Here is a 14525-nt window from a genome sequence, read left to right as displayed (position 1 = left end):
GCTGTCCAAAGGCATTTCTGTAGTCATGTGGCTGGCATGACTAGATGCCAAGACGCATGGAACGCTGTTACCTTCCCACTGAAGCGGTACCTATTTATCTACTTGCAATTTCTTGCTTTCGAACTGCTAGTTTGGAGCTGGGACCAAAGATGGGAGCTCACTTTGTCATGCAGCACTCGGGTCTCGAACTGCTTCTGGCCTGCAGTTCAGTGTCTTAACCACTTGAGCCCGCCCCAAATTAAAACAAACCTTCTTTGAAGTTTACAGCCCTACCCCAAATTTGCCACATTCCTAATTGCTACAAAAATTGAACAAAACCTTTTCTACTAACATGAAGGAATACTTTCCATGTGTGTGTGGAATGAGATAGGAGCTGCGGTGGCTCAAGTGGTGAAGATGCTGAACTGCAGGCTGTGGAAGGTCGGTAGTTCAGCAGTTCGAGACCCGAGTGCCGCATGACGGAGTGAGCTCCCGTCTCTAGTTCCAGCTCCTGCCAACCTAGCAGTTCGAAAGCACGTGCAAGTAGATAAATAGGTATCACTTCAGTGGGAAGGGAACAGTATCACTCAAGGCACACAATTACATACACACACACAAGAACTAAGTAAAACAGAGAGATTTGGGATAGGACAGTCGCATTAGCAGGGTATCGTTGGTGGGCGATATTTACCTCAGGCGATGCGCATCTCCTAAATCTTCCAGCAGGAGGTATTAGGGTGGGGAGGAAAATATAAATGGGGAAGGCGCGTGTAATCAGGCCAGCTGAAAACACGTGTAGCACTCTAGCTGCAGACTAGAGTGTAAAGTGAGGCAAGGGTTTTGGTACAGTGAGCTGAGCATAAGGGGAAACAGCAGACAGGCAGAGGGCGTAGGTAATGGTAGGAGAAGGGTCTCTAGGTCACCCTGTGCTCTAAGTTTTAAAGCTGCTGGAGAGAGTGGGAGGGAAGGCTCAGGTGGCCCTTCCCTATGGTCTGGGATTGGCTAACGGGGTGAATTTCAATTCTATTGGCTACCTTGACCGTTGGTACCTGGGAGGGGGAAGAGGTGAGTCCGGAGACAATGAGGCTGACTCATCGGTGGCTGAGAGGATCTTCTGTGTGGAATTCTACAGGCTATCCATATAACACAACACACACACCCAAGTCAGCACACATAGTCTTTCAAGTAGCCTGGGCAAGTTCTTGTTCTTTGGGAGTGTTGCGGCTCCTTTTCAATGGCGGCCCCTACCTGGTGGAACAAGCTCCCAGAGGAGATCAGGGCCCTGCGGGACCTCATGCAGTTCCGCAGGGCCGGCAAGACGGAGCTCTTCCGCCAGGCTTTCACGTAGGGGCCGCCACTACCACCACTATTACCATCATGTGATTAATAACAGGACGGAAGGATGGCCATGGAAGATCTGCCAAAATACTACACGGTACTGGTACCACCAGACTATGTACTAACTATAGGTGGACTATATACCAACTGTAGGCAATGCCATCTTTAACAGCAGCCTGATATTCCCCTGCAAACTATGGAGACCATCCTGTTCTTATTGAGCACTTTATTCTTTGTTGATTTAAATGGTTTTACTGTTTTATTCTGTTTTACTGTGTTTTTATGTGTGAGCACCGGTGCTCCCTTGTAAGCCGCCCTGAGCCCGCTTGCGGGGAGGGTGGGGTATAAATATAAAATAAATAAATAAATATGGATGGGAGAGATAGAATTATTATTGCCACCTAACTTAGTTTTTAATTCTTCTGGATTTAGAAGTTTATCTAGATGTTATTGTTACATTGTTCTGCCATTGAAATGGCCTATGGCTAAAGGCAATAAGCTGAAACCTGAACCTGAACGAGATAGATTAGTCTATGTTTCTCAGTGGTTCAACATGGCCCATATGGGTAAAATAAAACATAGATTTAAACAAATTATATCACCTAGTCAATCTAGGAAATCAATATAACAAAAGAATGATCAGCCAGTGGAGGCAGAGTGTAAAAATGTGCTTAAATCGAACCCCATGAACAAAAGGCATCCATACTGATGTCTACTTTTCCATTGTTTATTATAAAATTGAAAGTCTTCTCATTCTGACAGAACTCATTTAAACCATAAAGTTTGAGTCAACCAATGAATATGTGAAATTCTTCTGCATCCCTAGTTATCTTAAAAGCTTCATCTTACACATGGAAGGAAAAGGAATCTAGGAAATGCCTGCCTGACCTAATAGGAAAGCGAAAGAAAATGACTTACAACATGACTTAAGCTGCTGATAAATGTAAGCAGATTGTTAATGGCTTCCATCAACTTGATGAATTCTTTGTCTTCAACAGGAAACCGATGTCCAAAAGCCACAGCACAGATCATATTGGAGACAGAATTAGTAATGGGCATTGTAGGGTCAAATGCCTGCCCTGCAAGTAAAGTTGGTTACAACTTCTATGAGCGCTCAAGAGTAGATCTCATAGTGGAGTTAGGTAACAGATAGTGAGATCTTTGCAATCTTAAGAGTAGTATATCTTTCAGAAAACATTTTAACACGTACCAAGGTCTTTCCCAGAACATACAACATCGACAAATATCTCCTCACACCCAACCACGGCAGGTTTTAATAAAGGTCATTCTGAGATGTCATCTAAGGTTCCACTTCTTCCTTAAGAACTTAGGGTTGCCAGGTCCCCTCGTCGATCTGGTGGGGGGGGGATTTGGTGGGGCATTCTGGGGGTAGGTGGGGATGTCGCAATGAGTCCATGAAGGAAAATACTAAGGGCTCTGGCTAAGTGATTTCAGTGCTTGCTGTCCTATCACTCCCCCATTGACAGTGTTATATGGTGGTTAGAGTGCCTGATGAAGAAGAAGAAGATAAGAGATTGGATTTATACCCTGCCCTTCACTACCCAAAGGAGTCTCAGAGCGGCTTACGAACTCCTTTTCCCTTCCCTTCCCCACAACAGACACCCTGCGAGGTAGGTGGGGCTGAGAGAGCTCTTGACAGAAACTGCTCTTTTTCAAGAACAGCTCTTATCAGAACTACACCTTGCCCAAGGTCATCCAGCCAGGTGCAAGTGGAGGAATGGGGAATCAAACCCCGTTCTCCCAGATTAGAGTCCCCGCACTTAACCACTACACCAAACTGGCTACACCAAACCACTACACAAAACTGAAGAATACAACAAGCTCCAGTTCAAATTAATGGGTGCCTTTGGGCCAGTTACACTATCCCTGTGCTATCACTCCCCCATTGACAGTGTTATATGGTGGTCAGAGTGCCTGATGAAGAAGGAGACTGGATTTATACCCTGCCCTTCACTACCTGAAGGAGTCTCAGAGCGGCTTACAAACTCCTTTCCCTTCCCCTCCCCACAACAGACACCTGTGAGGTAGGTGGGGCTGAGAGAGCTCTTGACAGAAACTGCTCTTTTTCAAAAACAGCTCTTATCAGAACTATGCCTTGCCCAAGGTCATCCAGTCAGGTGCAAACCCGGTTCTCCCAGATTAGAGTCCACACACTTAACCACTACACCAAACTGGCTACACCAAACCACTACACCAAACTGAAGAATACAACAAGCTCCAGTTCAAATTAATGGGTGCCTTTGGGCCAGTTACACTATCCCAAGCTCCCAAGCAACTAGAATGATGAAAGGGTTGGAACCCTATGAAGAAAGGTTAAAACACTTGGGGCGCTTTAGCTTGGAGAGACCACGGCTGAGGGGTGACATGATCGAGGTTTACAAGGTTATGCGTGGGATAGAGCAGGTTGAGAAAGAAGTCCTTTTCTCCCTTTCTCACAAGACAAGGACTCGTGGGTACTCAGTGAAATTGCTGAGCAATTGGGTTAGAACAGATAAAAGGAAGTACTTCTTCACCCAAAGAGTGATTAACACATGGAACTCACTGCCACAGGAGGGGGTGGTGGCTACAAGCATGGACGGCTTCAAGAGGGAATTGGATAAATGTCTGGAGCAGAGGTCCATCAGTGGCTATTAGCCACAAGGTATAGATAGGAACTCTCAGTCTGGGGCAAGTAATGCTCTGTATTCTTGGTACTTGGGGAGGGCAACAGCGGGAGGACTTCCAGTGTCCTGGCCCCACTGCTGGACCCCCTGATGGCACCTGGAATTTTTGGCCACTGTGTGACAGAGTGTTGGACTGGATGGGCCATTGGCCTGATCCAAAATTGGCTTCTCTTATGTTCTTATGAATTTTCAGGACTCTTGTGGGGATAAAAGAGAAAGGAGAGGTGCATGTATGCCACTTTGAGTTCCCTGCAGGAACAGAAAGAGACACTTTTCACTTTTCAAACAAAAACAGAGTGCCTTCCTTTGATATCAAACTGCACAAGAAATCTGTCTCTTTAGTTGAACTTATGGCAGATGACCAGGGGAGGAGCACCTCGAAAATTTAGAGAGCCAATCTGCTACAGCCATAATTCTTCTGTCTGTTTTTTTTGTTTAGATTAGTGTCCTTTTTTTCTACTCCCTGTCTGCCTACTTTATAATCATATAAAAGAGTTTTGGTGTGACTCCTGGACACGCTCCCACAGCCTTTGGCCCACTCAGCTGCCACTCTCACAGACTCCCAATCCCCTGGCTGCATTGCCTTGCTGCGTTGGCTCAGCCCTGCCCAACAAAGCCGGCAGACAGCGTCTCGCTCTCAGTCTGGAGGGGGTCAGTGAAGGGGATGGACACTCTGCTGAGGGAGCGGCAACCCCTCCATGGGGGAGAAGGAGGCAGACCTAGCGAGCAGCAGCAAGCAGGGGAAGCGCTCACCTTCACTGCCCCTCGTGGCCTGTCTCCCTCGGCTGTAAGGCCGGTGCTTTGTCAGGGCAATAGCTCAGCAAGCTGCACCGCAGAGAAGGCTGCCCAGTGCCTTTCAACAGCTCCCCCACCTTCCTTCAGCAGCAGAAGTGCCAGGGAGGGTCAGGCTTGGAGGAAACGAGCTGTCGCTCCTGGAAAGCCGGACTCTCTCCTGAAGAAGACACTTCTCTTGGCTCCTGTGTGGGCCTAACTTTGACTAATTTTCCCCTCAGTGGCTCTTGGCAGGCAATCAACTTCTGTCAATAAAAAAAGGACTTTCAGCATAACCCCCTCCCCTGCCCACTGCCAGCTTGGCCACCTTCCTGTCAGAATACATTTAAACCTGCTCTCTCTCCTATTTGGCTCCACCATGGCTGGCTGACTAATGAGGTGAGCCAGCGACAGTCAAACCATTCTCTTCAACACCCTGCTGTGTGGCTGACTTTTCCCTATGGTTGCCAGTCTCCAGGTGGGACCTGGAGATCTCCTGCTGTTACAATTGATCTCCAGATGACAGAGATCAGTTCCCCCGGAAAAAATGGCTGCTTCGGAGAGTGGGCCCTATGGCATTATCCCCTGCTGAGTCCTTCCATCCCCCCCCTGTGCTGCCCTCCATGAGATCCACCCCCCAAATCTCCAGGTATTTCCCTAATCAGAGGTGGCAGCTGTGCTTTCTCCTCAGTGCCTGTTGCTAGGCAACCAGGTTCTGTCAGTAAAAGGCCCTTTCCACACCTATTTTTGCCTTTGGGAGAAAACTCATTGGGACCAGTCCTGATAGGGTTGCCAACTCCAGTTGGGAAATTCCTGGATATTTGAGGGATGGAGCCTGGAGAGGGTGGAGGTTGAGGAGGGGTGAGACCTCAGATAAGTGCAATGCCACGGACTTCACCCTCCAAGCCAGCCATTCCCTCATTGGGAACCATTGTTGCCAGTCTCCAGGTGGGGTCTGGAGATCACTCAGAATTACAATTGCTCTTCAGATGGCAAAGATCAGTTCCCCAGGAGAAAATGATGGATTCTCTGTCATTATACCCTTCTGAGGTCGCCACAGCAAATTGACGCTGAGTGCCCAAGGCCGGGGCACTCTCCCAAAGCCTCTTCCTAGAGCTCGTTGTATTTATTTCCACAATGGGCCTTATTTCTAGTTAAATATAAATGAAAGGAGAGAGAATGGTTTGGAAGCCATGTAAGTATAAGTTGATGGTGTTTCTAACTCCCAATAGGGGATAATTTATATAGGGTTATTATTGCTGTTATTGAATGGCTAGCTGATGCGGGAGTAAGGATGCCGGGCAGTCATATCTGCTGCTTGCTGGCACCTCAAACGCCAGTGAAGAAACAATGTGGAAAATGGGGCTGGCGTGCCGGTATTGGTAGACTACATCACCCATTGGCCAGCCCAATTTCCTGACATCATATACCTTTTGCACGTGCAAAAGTCTCAACAAGCTGATGGGCCTCCTCTTCTATTTGGTGCTCCATGCCTTTCTTCCCCAGTCCCAGCTTCCGCATCGTGGCTATCCCGAATTTCCTCTGTTGCTTCCAGGTGTGGCCATTTGACAACATAATACCTAAAGCCATGAAGAATGAAACAGAAATTAGTACTCAAAGCAATTACTGCTATAAAGTTTAGGTTGTCAGCCTGGGAAATAACAAGCTGAATGCTTCTACATGCAGGCTCATAGCCAGGGTGGTGTCGCTTGTTGGAGAATTTTATTTTCTGGTTGGGCTCAAGTTCTCCATGCTGAAATAAAATCCATTTAGCCAATAGAAAGCTGTTACCAGGATAGATCTCTAAATTGCAGACTCTCAACCACTTTAGATGACAGTTCTCAGCTGCTTCAAGTTAATCACTTCTATCAGCCTAAGCAACAATTCTGATAACAAGCCGGCCGGTGGGGGGTGATGACTTCTATAGTCAAGAAATACAGTCAACTATATATCCATGTTTGATAATTGATCTTAAGACCTTTGGTCATAGAAGCTAATAAACATAAGAAAAAGAAAAGATGGCTGTAATTACTAAGAGCCAGTATGGGTTTCTCAAGAACAAGTCATGTCAGACTAACCGTATCTCTCTCTCTCTTTTAAAAATTTACTACCTTGCTGGATCAGGGGAATGCTGTAGACATAGTTTACCTTAATTTCAGTAAGGCTTTTGATAAGGTTCCACATAAAATACTTGTTGACAAATTGGAAAAATGTGATCAGTTGTTGTAGATTTTCCGGGCTGTATGGCGGTGGTCTTGGCATTTTAGGACCAGACATTTTGCCAGCAGCTGTGACTGGCATCCTCAGAGGTATAACACAGAAAGATGGAGTTCTATCTGTGTCAAGGTGGGAAGAAAAATGATAGGCAGATAATTTATATCTACTCAGGAAGGTGGAGTAGGGCTGAGTCATTATCTCATCTGTTGTGGGGAGGTGAAGGGAAAGGAGTTTGTAAGCCACTCTGAGACACCTTTGGGTAGTGAAGGGCAGGGTATAAATCCAATCTCTTCTTCTCGTCTTCTTCTTCTTGTAGGAGTTCCCCAGGCTGTGACATGCTAATGGTAGAGGTTTCCTGAGGGGGTTCTTTTGCATATGGATTGGCTGTTGAAATTCTAATCTTACCTGTAGTACTATTGTAAGATGTAGAACATTTTGTGTACATCTGAGGTTTGCCTGTACATCTGTCTAGGTTTGCCTGCTCCTTGGGAGGAAAGCAATGGCAAACCTAAACAGCATAATAAAAAGTAGAGACATCACCCTGCCAACTAACATCTGTATGGTCAAAGCAATGGTATTCCCAGCAGTAATGTATGGCTGCGAGAGTTGGGCCACAAGGAAGGCCAAGCGCCAAAGGATAGATGCTTTTGCATTGTGGTGCTGGAGAAGACTCTTGAGAGTCCCTTGGAATGCAAGGAGATCAAATCAGTCAATTCTAAAAGAAATCAACCCTGACTGTCCCCTGGAAGGCCAGATATTGATGCTCAAATACTTTGGTCACGAAATGAGAAGGGAGCACTCACTGAAGTGGACCCTGATGCTGGGAAAGATTGAAGGTCAAAGAAGAAGAGGATGGCAAAGGATGAGTTGGTTAGACAGTGTTATTGATGCAACAAACATGAAATTAAGCAAACTTCAGAGGACGGCGGAAGACAGGAGGGCCTGGCACGATGTGATCCATGGGATCGCGAAGAGTCGGACTCGACTGTGTGATTGAACAACAAAGTAAATTGGGAGGGGTAGCAAATACAGTAGAAGACAGAGTCAGAATACTGGATGATCTTGACATGCTGCAAAACTGGGCTAAAACAAATAAAATGAATGCCAATGGGAATAAATGTAAAGTTCTGCATTTAGGCAGGAAAAATAAAATGCATAATTATAGGTTGGGGGAGACTTGTCCTGGCAGTAGTATGTGTGGATCTAGGGGTCTTAGTGGACCATACACTGAACATGAGCCAGCAGTGTGATGTGGTTGCTAAAAAGGCAAATGTGATTTTGGGCTGTATCCACAGATGTATAGTGTCCAGATCATGCGAAGTGATGGTATTGCTTTACTCTGTTCTGGTTAGACCTCACCTAGAGTATTGTGTTCAGTTTGTGGCTCCACAATTTAAGAAAGATATAGACATGCTGGAATGTGTCCAAAGGAGAGTAACGAAGATGGTGTGGGGTCTGGAGACCAAGTCCTATGAGGAAAGGTTGAAGGCGCTGGGTATGTTTAGCCTGGAGAGGAGACGACTGAGAGGTGATATGATCATTATCTTCAAGTACTTGAAGGACTGTTATATAGAGGATGGTACAGAGTTGTTTTCTACTGTCTCAGAAGGTCAGACCAGAACTAACGGGTTGAAATTAAAGCAGAAGAGCTTTCAGCTAAATATTAAGAAGAACTTCCTGACAGAGTGGTTCTTCTGTGGAACAGGTTTCCTCGGGAGATGGTGGGCTCTCCTTCTTTAGAGGTTTTCAAACAGAGGCTGACAGCAATGCAGCAATGCAGCAATGCAGATTCTGTGAACTTAGGCAGATCATGAGAAGGGAGGGCAGGAAGGGTTGCTTCAGTGGTTAGTTTTTCTGGCCCTTCCTTACATGCCCAGGGAAATGCTGATCGCTACTTTGGGGTCAGGAAGTAATTTTTCTCCAGGCCAGTTTGGCTGGAGATCCTGGAGGTTTTTTGTCATCTTCTGGGCATGGAACAGTGGTCACTGTGGGTGTGGAGGGGGAGGTATTTGTGAATTTCCAGCCTTGTACAGGACCCTGGAGGTCCCTTCCAACTCTATGATTCTATGATTCTATAACCACAATGACAAGGGCTAGACACTTTTTTTAAAAGAAAGGTGGCAATTCAGAGATCATGACAGTGGATAGTGATAAAGTTACTGTACATTATTTATTTATTAAAATATTTCTACCCCATCTTTCCCATAAGATAGCTTACACATTCAAATATAAAAGCATTCAGACTTGAATGGAACCCTGCATACCCATCCCCCAAATCCCTGCATCCTATGTCCTACCAAATAGAATAGAAATGTCTCCTTAAAATCTCTATGGACTGCACTGCCTGTATTTCCTCATGGGAGACAGTTCTCCTGAACCCCTGTTCCACAAACCACGAACCGACCTGGTCGATGCTCAAATCAGGATTCATTTGTGGGTTCGTTCCCATCCCTAATAGAAACTCAACATCCATGGTGGCCAAAAGAGTGTTTCTTGGAAGATCGTACGTTTCTCAGGAATTGGGGGACTGATGATGTAATTCTTTGCAGGAATCTGTCATCCTTTCATCTCTTCTGCATAGTTCTTTTGTGTATAGTTTCCACCTTTTCTTTATTTTGACCTGTTCAGTTAATGCATTTCTGTGTCGATGTTTCACCGTGCCTAACAGTGCTTTAATTTTCCCTTTGATTTTTCACATTTCGTGAAACCTATCTCTTGTTCTTCCCTTTTTGTTATTTTCTTGTATTTCTTTACACTGGTTATTCGAAATGTTCTCCCTCCCTCTCTATGTGCAAGTCAGTGGAAAACTTCATTTGTAAATGCAACTGATAAGTAAATGTAGTAATCTGAGAATGCAGAAAAGATAAGCTTAGCAAAATAGATAATGAATTTAGAAATCTAACAAGCAGAAGAAATGATAAAGTCTCTTGTTATATGTTGTGGGGGGTAGTTAGGGGTTGTTTGTATGTGTGTTTGTATGTCTGTAGTATATAATAGAAAAAATAATAAAAGTGTACCCTTGGGTACTTATTAAAAAAAAGAAAACTTCATTTGGACTTCCCAAGGCTGCCAACCTCCAGGTGGTGCCTGGAGATCCCCCACTATCACGGCTGATCTCCAGCCAATAGACCTTGGGTACTTATTAAAAAAAAGAAAACTTCATTTGGACTTCCCAAGGCTGCCAACCTCCAGGTGGTGCCTGGAGATCCCCCACTATCACGGCTGATCTCCAGCCAATAGAGATCAGTTGCCCTGGAGAAAATGGCGGCTTTGGAAGATGGACTCCGTGGCATGATACTCTGCTGAGGTCCCTCCCCTCCCCAAATCCCGCCCTCCTCAGACTCCACCCCCCAAGTCTTTAGGTATTTCTCAACCAAAACCTGGCAACCCCACTCCTGATTCTATTTCTTGTTACCTTTTACGTTTGCTTCCCATCTGTCTCTAACAACTCTAAGAGCAAGTGGCTGACTGAAGGAAGAACAGGGTGTGAGCAGCCCTCCGTTTTTGTAAATGAGGGCTTCTCAAGGTCCACCAGGAAAGAAAGGGGGAAGCTGGAGTGTGCTACATACCCAGATTCTGTCCCTGCAACAAAGGAATCGGACAGCTTCCACTCAAGCTGCCCCCAGGTCCCCTTCAGATTACAGCAGCCCAAGGTCTCCCTTAGGGACTGTAATGATTCCTTGTTTGAGTGTGTGTGTGTGTCTTTAAAAGTTTGGTTGCATGGCTGTGGTAGGTAGACTCGAGTGGTTGAGAGATGCAAGTATGGTATGATTGGTGGTTGACAGAGGGGGAGGGGTTTTGTACAAACCTGCAGGGAGGACAAGGATTGTCTTTCACCAAAACCATTTTTTGCTCTTCCCAACAACTTACCCCGGTTCTTTACTACAGTTTTCAGCATTGGGGTCACCGGCCGATCAGCAAACTCTTCTGAATGGCTTATCAGCCCTTCTTTCACCGCTTCATATCCAGACAGGACAACTATAGGTATGGATCCCAGCCACAACATGTAAATGTTTCCATATTTTTTGGCCAGCTGCCATTTGCATCGAAAGAGACAAGAGAAAAATGTAAATTATTTCAGCTGGTTTGTTTCAGTGCGGCAAGTGCCATTCACTCTTCTTTACCTCTTCTGGCTCCTGGCCATGTGACACTCTCTTCTCTGCCCATTTCCTTTCTTTCAAATTCCTGCCTTGCCCTATGTTGTTGTCTCTGCTTCCTTCCCTGGGGGGGGGGGGCATCTTCAGGTCTCTTTATAGGTTCCTCTTACCTGTCGACCCTCCCAGAAGTACAAATCAAATAACAGACAAATCTGTTATACTCAAGCATGATTTATTTATTTGAGTGCATTTTATCTGTTTCTTCTTTCGAGAAGCACTGGGTGTCATGCACCCCTTTCCCCACCTGCATCATATCTTTAAACAAATCCCATAAAGTTGATCAAACTGGGCCAAGATTGGGCCAAGACTCGGTCAGCTTCCGGGCAGATTGGGGATTGGAATTTGGCTCTCCCAAATACTGTTCATGTCATAGGGGATTAGAAAGGGACAGTACAGGTAACCGTGCTCTTTGCAGATAACATCATCAGCATCAGAGCCGGCTGCTAAAGAAGGTGGGTCAAAAACAGAGCATAAAAAATGGGAGGACGTTGATCTATGTTCCCGTTCTGAGTTAATCGATAATCAATATCGCCAAGTGAGAAATGTTCTAATTTCTGCTGAGGTCCTTTACCTCCTCAAAGCCCACCTTGCCCAGGCTCCACTCCCAAATCTCTAGGAATTTACCAACCTAGACTTGGCAACCCTACAAGACCCCAAAAACCTCTTTATTGTTCCAGTGGGAATGAGTACTAAGAACGCCATGCTGCTGGTACCTTTTCTTAAGCAACCAAAAAAGAAGGAGAGCCAGTGTACCAGGATACGAACAAAGCACAAAAACCACTGACTAGAGATAACCAATATATAAAATGTGTAATAATAATTCAATAATGCAAAAATATAAGTATATAACAATATTGGCCAAGGTGTAACCAAGATACAGAAGGAAGAAGAATAATGGAAAGAAGAATGAAGTCCCAAGTATTTTACTGTGTCTCACTCCAGTAGCATTGTAATATCAAAGTCCAATTTGACGTGCAATTCATCACAGAGTGGCTGATTATACTGATTATACTGGCTTTGTATGTGCCTTCTACTGAGATTGGGTCCCCTTATAGCCTATTGCTTTTGAATAAGAACAACTCGAAACGCAGCAGCCAGCATCCGGACTACGCGGCATGGCTTTTTATGGCTTATGGAACTTCCGAAATGTTCACTCCATCACATCAAATTGGACTTTGATATTACACCTTGGCCAATATTGTTATATAATTATAGTTTTGCGTTATTGAATTATTATTACACATTTTATATATTGGTACCTTTATATATTGGTATTGGAGCTGCGGTGGCTCAAGTGGTTAAGACGCTGAACTGCAGGCTGTGGAAGGTCAGTATTTCAGCAGTTCGAGACCCGGGTGCCGCATGATGGGGTGAGCTCCCATCTCTAGTTCCAGCTCCTGCCCACCTAGCAGTTTGAAAGCAAGAAATTGCAAGTAGATAAATAGGTACCACTTCGGTGGGAAGGTCACACCGTTCCGTGCGCCTTGGTGTTTAGTCATGCCGGCCATATGAGCACGGAAACGTCTTCGGACAGCGCTGGCTCTTCGGCGTTGAAACGGAGATGAGCATCGCAACCCTAGAGTCGGATTTGACTGGCTTTCAAGCAAGGGAAACTTTACCTTTACTTTACCTTTTCTTATTCTAGATTCCTCAATGCTAGCCGAGTTTTGCAGAGAAAAATATCTTCTTCCCCGTTTGGAAGAGCTTGTTTTCTAAAAGTGACTGAAGGAAGCACTCACTGCCAGAGGATGATACAGCCACCCTGTATGGTTAAACTTAAAGAAGCTCCCAGCCTGTAAAGGTTGGGATTTGTCAGAGACAAAGGTGTCTCTTTCCATCTATAGGAGAGAAAATTATTCAGATGTCCCGGAAGAGGTCTCCACGAAGCTTTTTATGACTAAGCAAGAACACACCAGGCCAGATACACTGTGCCTCTTCTCTTAGAACTCCAACATTGCTGCCTTGGCAATGAGATCTGGCTGGTGGGTATAGATGTTGAAAAAGTTCACAATTGTGTGGCTGATTTGTTAATTATTAGGAGTGTATGCACCTGTTTTGTCCCTCTCTGAGTTCTTTTTCGAAAACACTGACTTTGAATGATTCATCTACACTAGTATAATGTTAGTTAAATGCTGTTTCTATATTCTTAGCTGTCTTGTTTAGAAATATCAGATGTTTAGCTTTCTCCTTTCCAGAGCTATGAATGGGCTGGCATTATTCTGTATTCTTTTGTTCTTCCTACTTATGACAAACTAGAAGAGGGACTGTTAAACCAGTGGGGCTTAAAATGATCCTTCCTCTTCTTTCTCCATGACAGATGCCTGCCTATGCTGTTGGAGATCAAATTCCCCATTCCTGCCAAAAATGAATGTTTCCATGCCATTCACCTCTTCCATTTTTTTAAGAAATCAACTCATTCATTTTCCATTCCAAATGGATCATGAGCAGAAGATATTTCAGGTAGCAGAATCTGTTTAGAATAATCTGGTCACTACACGATCGTTAAGTCCATATTCTGTGATTTCTGAAGTTTTCACAGTTATGATCTACAACTAGCTCTGATTCATTTGGGAGTATATTTTTTTCAATTTCAATTTATTACAGGTCTTTATGACCGAAGTCTTGACCAAGAGGATACCAAAGGGGGGTAAAATAGGTACATAAAATAGACATAAATATGTCAAGGTACATAATAACAGTCACATATATAACCTTTTTAGGGGGTTGGCATCTGGGAGTATATTATGCATGCACTTGCAGTATTCTGCTTTAGCCATTTCTTCACTACATGTAGCAGCAATTCTTTTCTGTCCAATGATTGAGGGTCACCCACTGCTCTATGCAGGAAAGTTTTTTTTTTCAATCGCTTGGAAGGGCAGCTGCTGTCCTGTCAGATTGACAAAACCAGCTTGAGTATAGGGCTAAATGACACTGAAACTTGTTATTCTTTGCTTTTTTGATTCAAGGCAATACCACTGAATGATTGCTAAGCACACAAACTAATGCTCGATGTCCCTTTTCTCCTTAACATGCTTACTGATTTCCATTTAGCTGAGGATGTGTTCCCCTCTCCTCTGCTTTTTTTCCCCCTGGATGGAAGGATATCAGAGGAGATTTGCAGTGGATGAGAGTTTGACCTCCGATGTGGTATGATTTCAAGAGGGTCAAAAATCATTGTCTTTGCTATTCCAGTCCTGCAAAGGGAATGAATGTGTCCTTCAAATGTTGAAATGATATGCTGAAGTGAACTTACCAAGCAGCTAGTACTGTAAAGGGGCTTTGGGGTGTCTGAGTTTGCCACATTCTCCGGGCATGTTCCTCTTACATATCTGTGCAAAGCTGCTATCAGGTCAATAACTTTAGGCTCTGAGCCTATTCC

General features: G+C 44.7%; 1 protein-coding gene across 1 annotated transcript in view; it reads right to left on the bottom strand.

Annotated features, from left to right (window-relative positions):
- Positions 1 to 14525, bottom strand: part of LOC107115469 (cytochrome P450 2J2-like) — a 35846-nt gene that overhangs the window by 19995 nt on the left and 1326 nt on the right. Inside the window, exons 2-4 of the mRNA XM_015417187.1 lie at positions 10860 to 11022; positions 6203 to 6352; positions 2236 to 2396 (exon numbers count right to left, since the gene is read on the bottom strand). Coding sequence (XP_015272673.1) covers positions 2236 to 2396; positions 6203 to 6352; positions 10860 to 11022 — 474 coding nt within the window. The remainder of the gene's footprint in view (positions 1 to 2235; positions 2397 to 6202; positions 6353 to 10859; positions 11023 to 14525) is intronic.

Source organism: Gekko japonicus, unplaced genomic scaffold (genome assembly GCF_001447785.1).
Source record: "Gekko japonicus isolate JY-2015 unplaced genomic scaffold, Gekko_japonicus_V1.1 scaffold1341, whole genome shotgun sequence".
Classification (NCBI taxonomy): Eukaryota; Metazoa; Chordata; class Lepidosauria; order Squamata; family Gekkonidae; genus Gekko; species Gekko japonicus.
The sequence above is the reverse complement of the archived record's forward strand: the minus strand, read 5'-3'. Positions and strand labels throughout refer to the sequence as shown.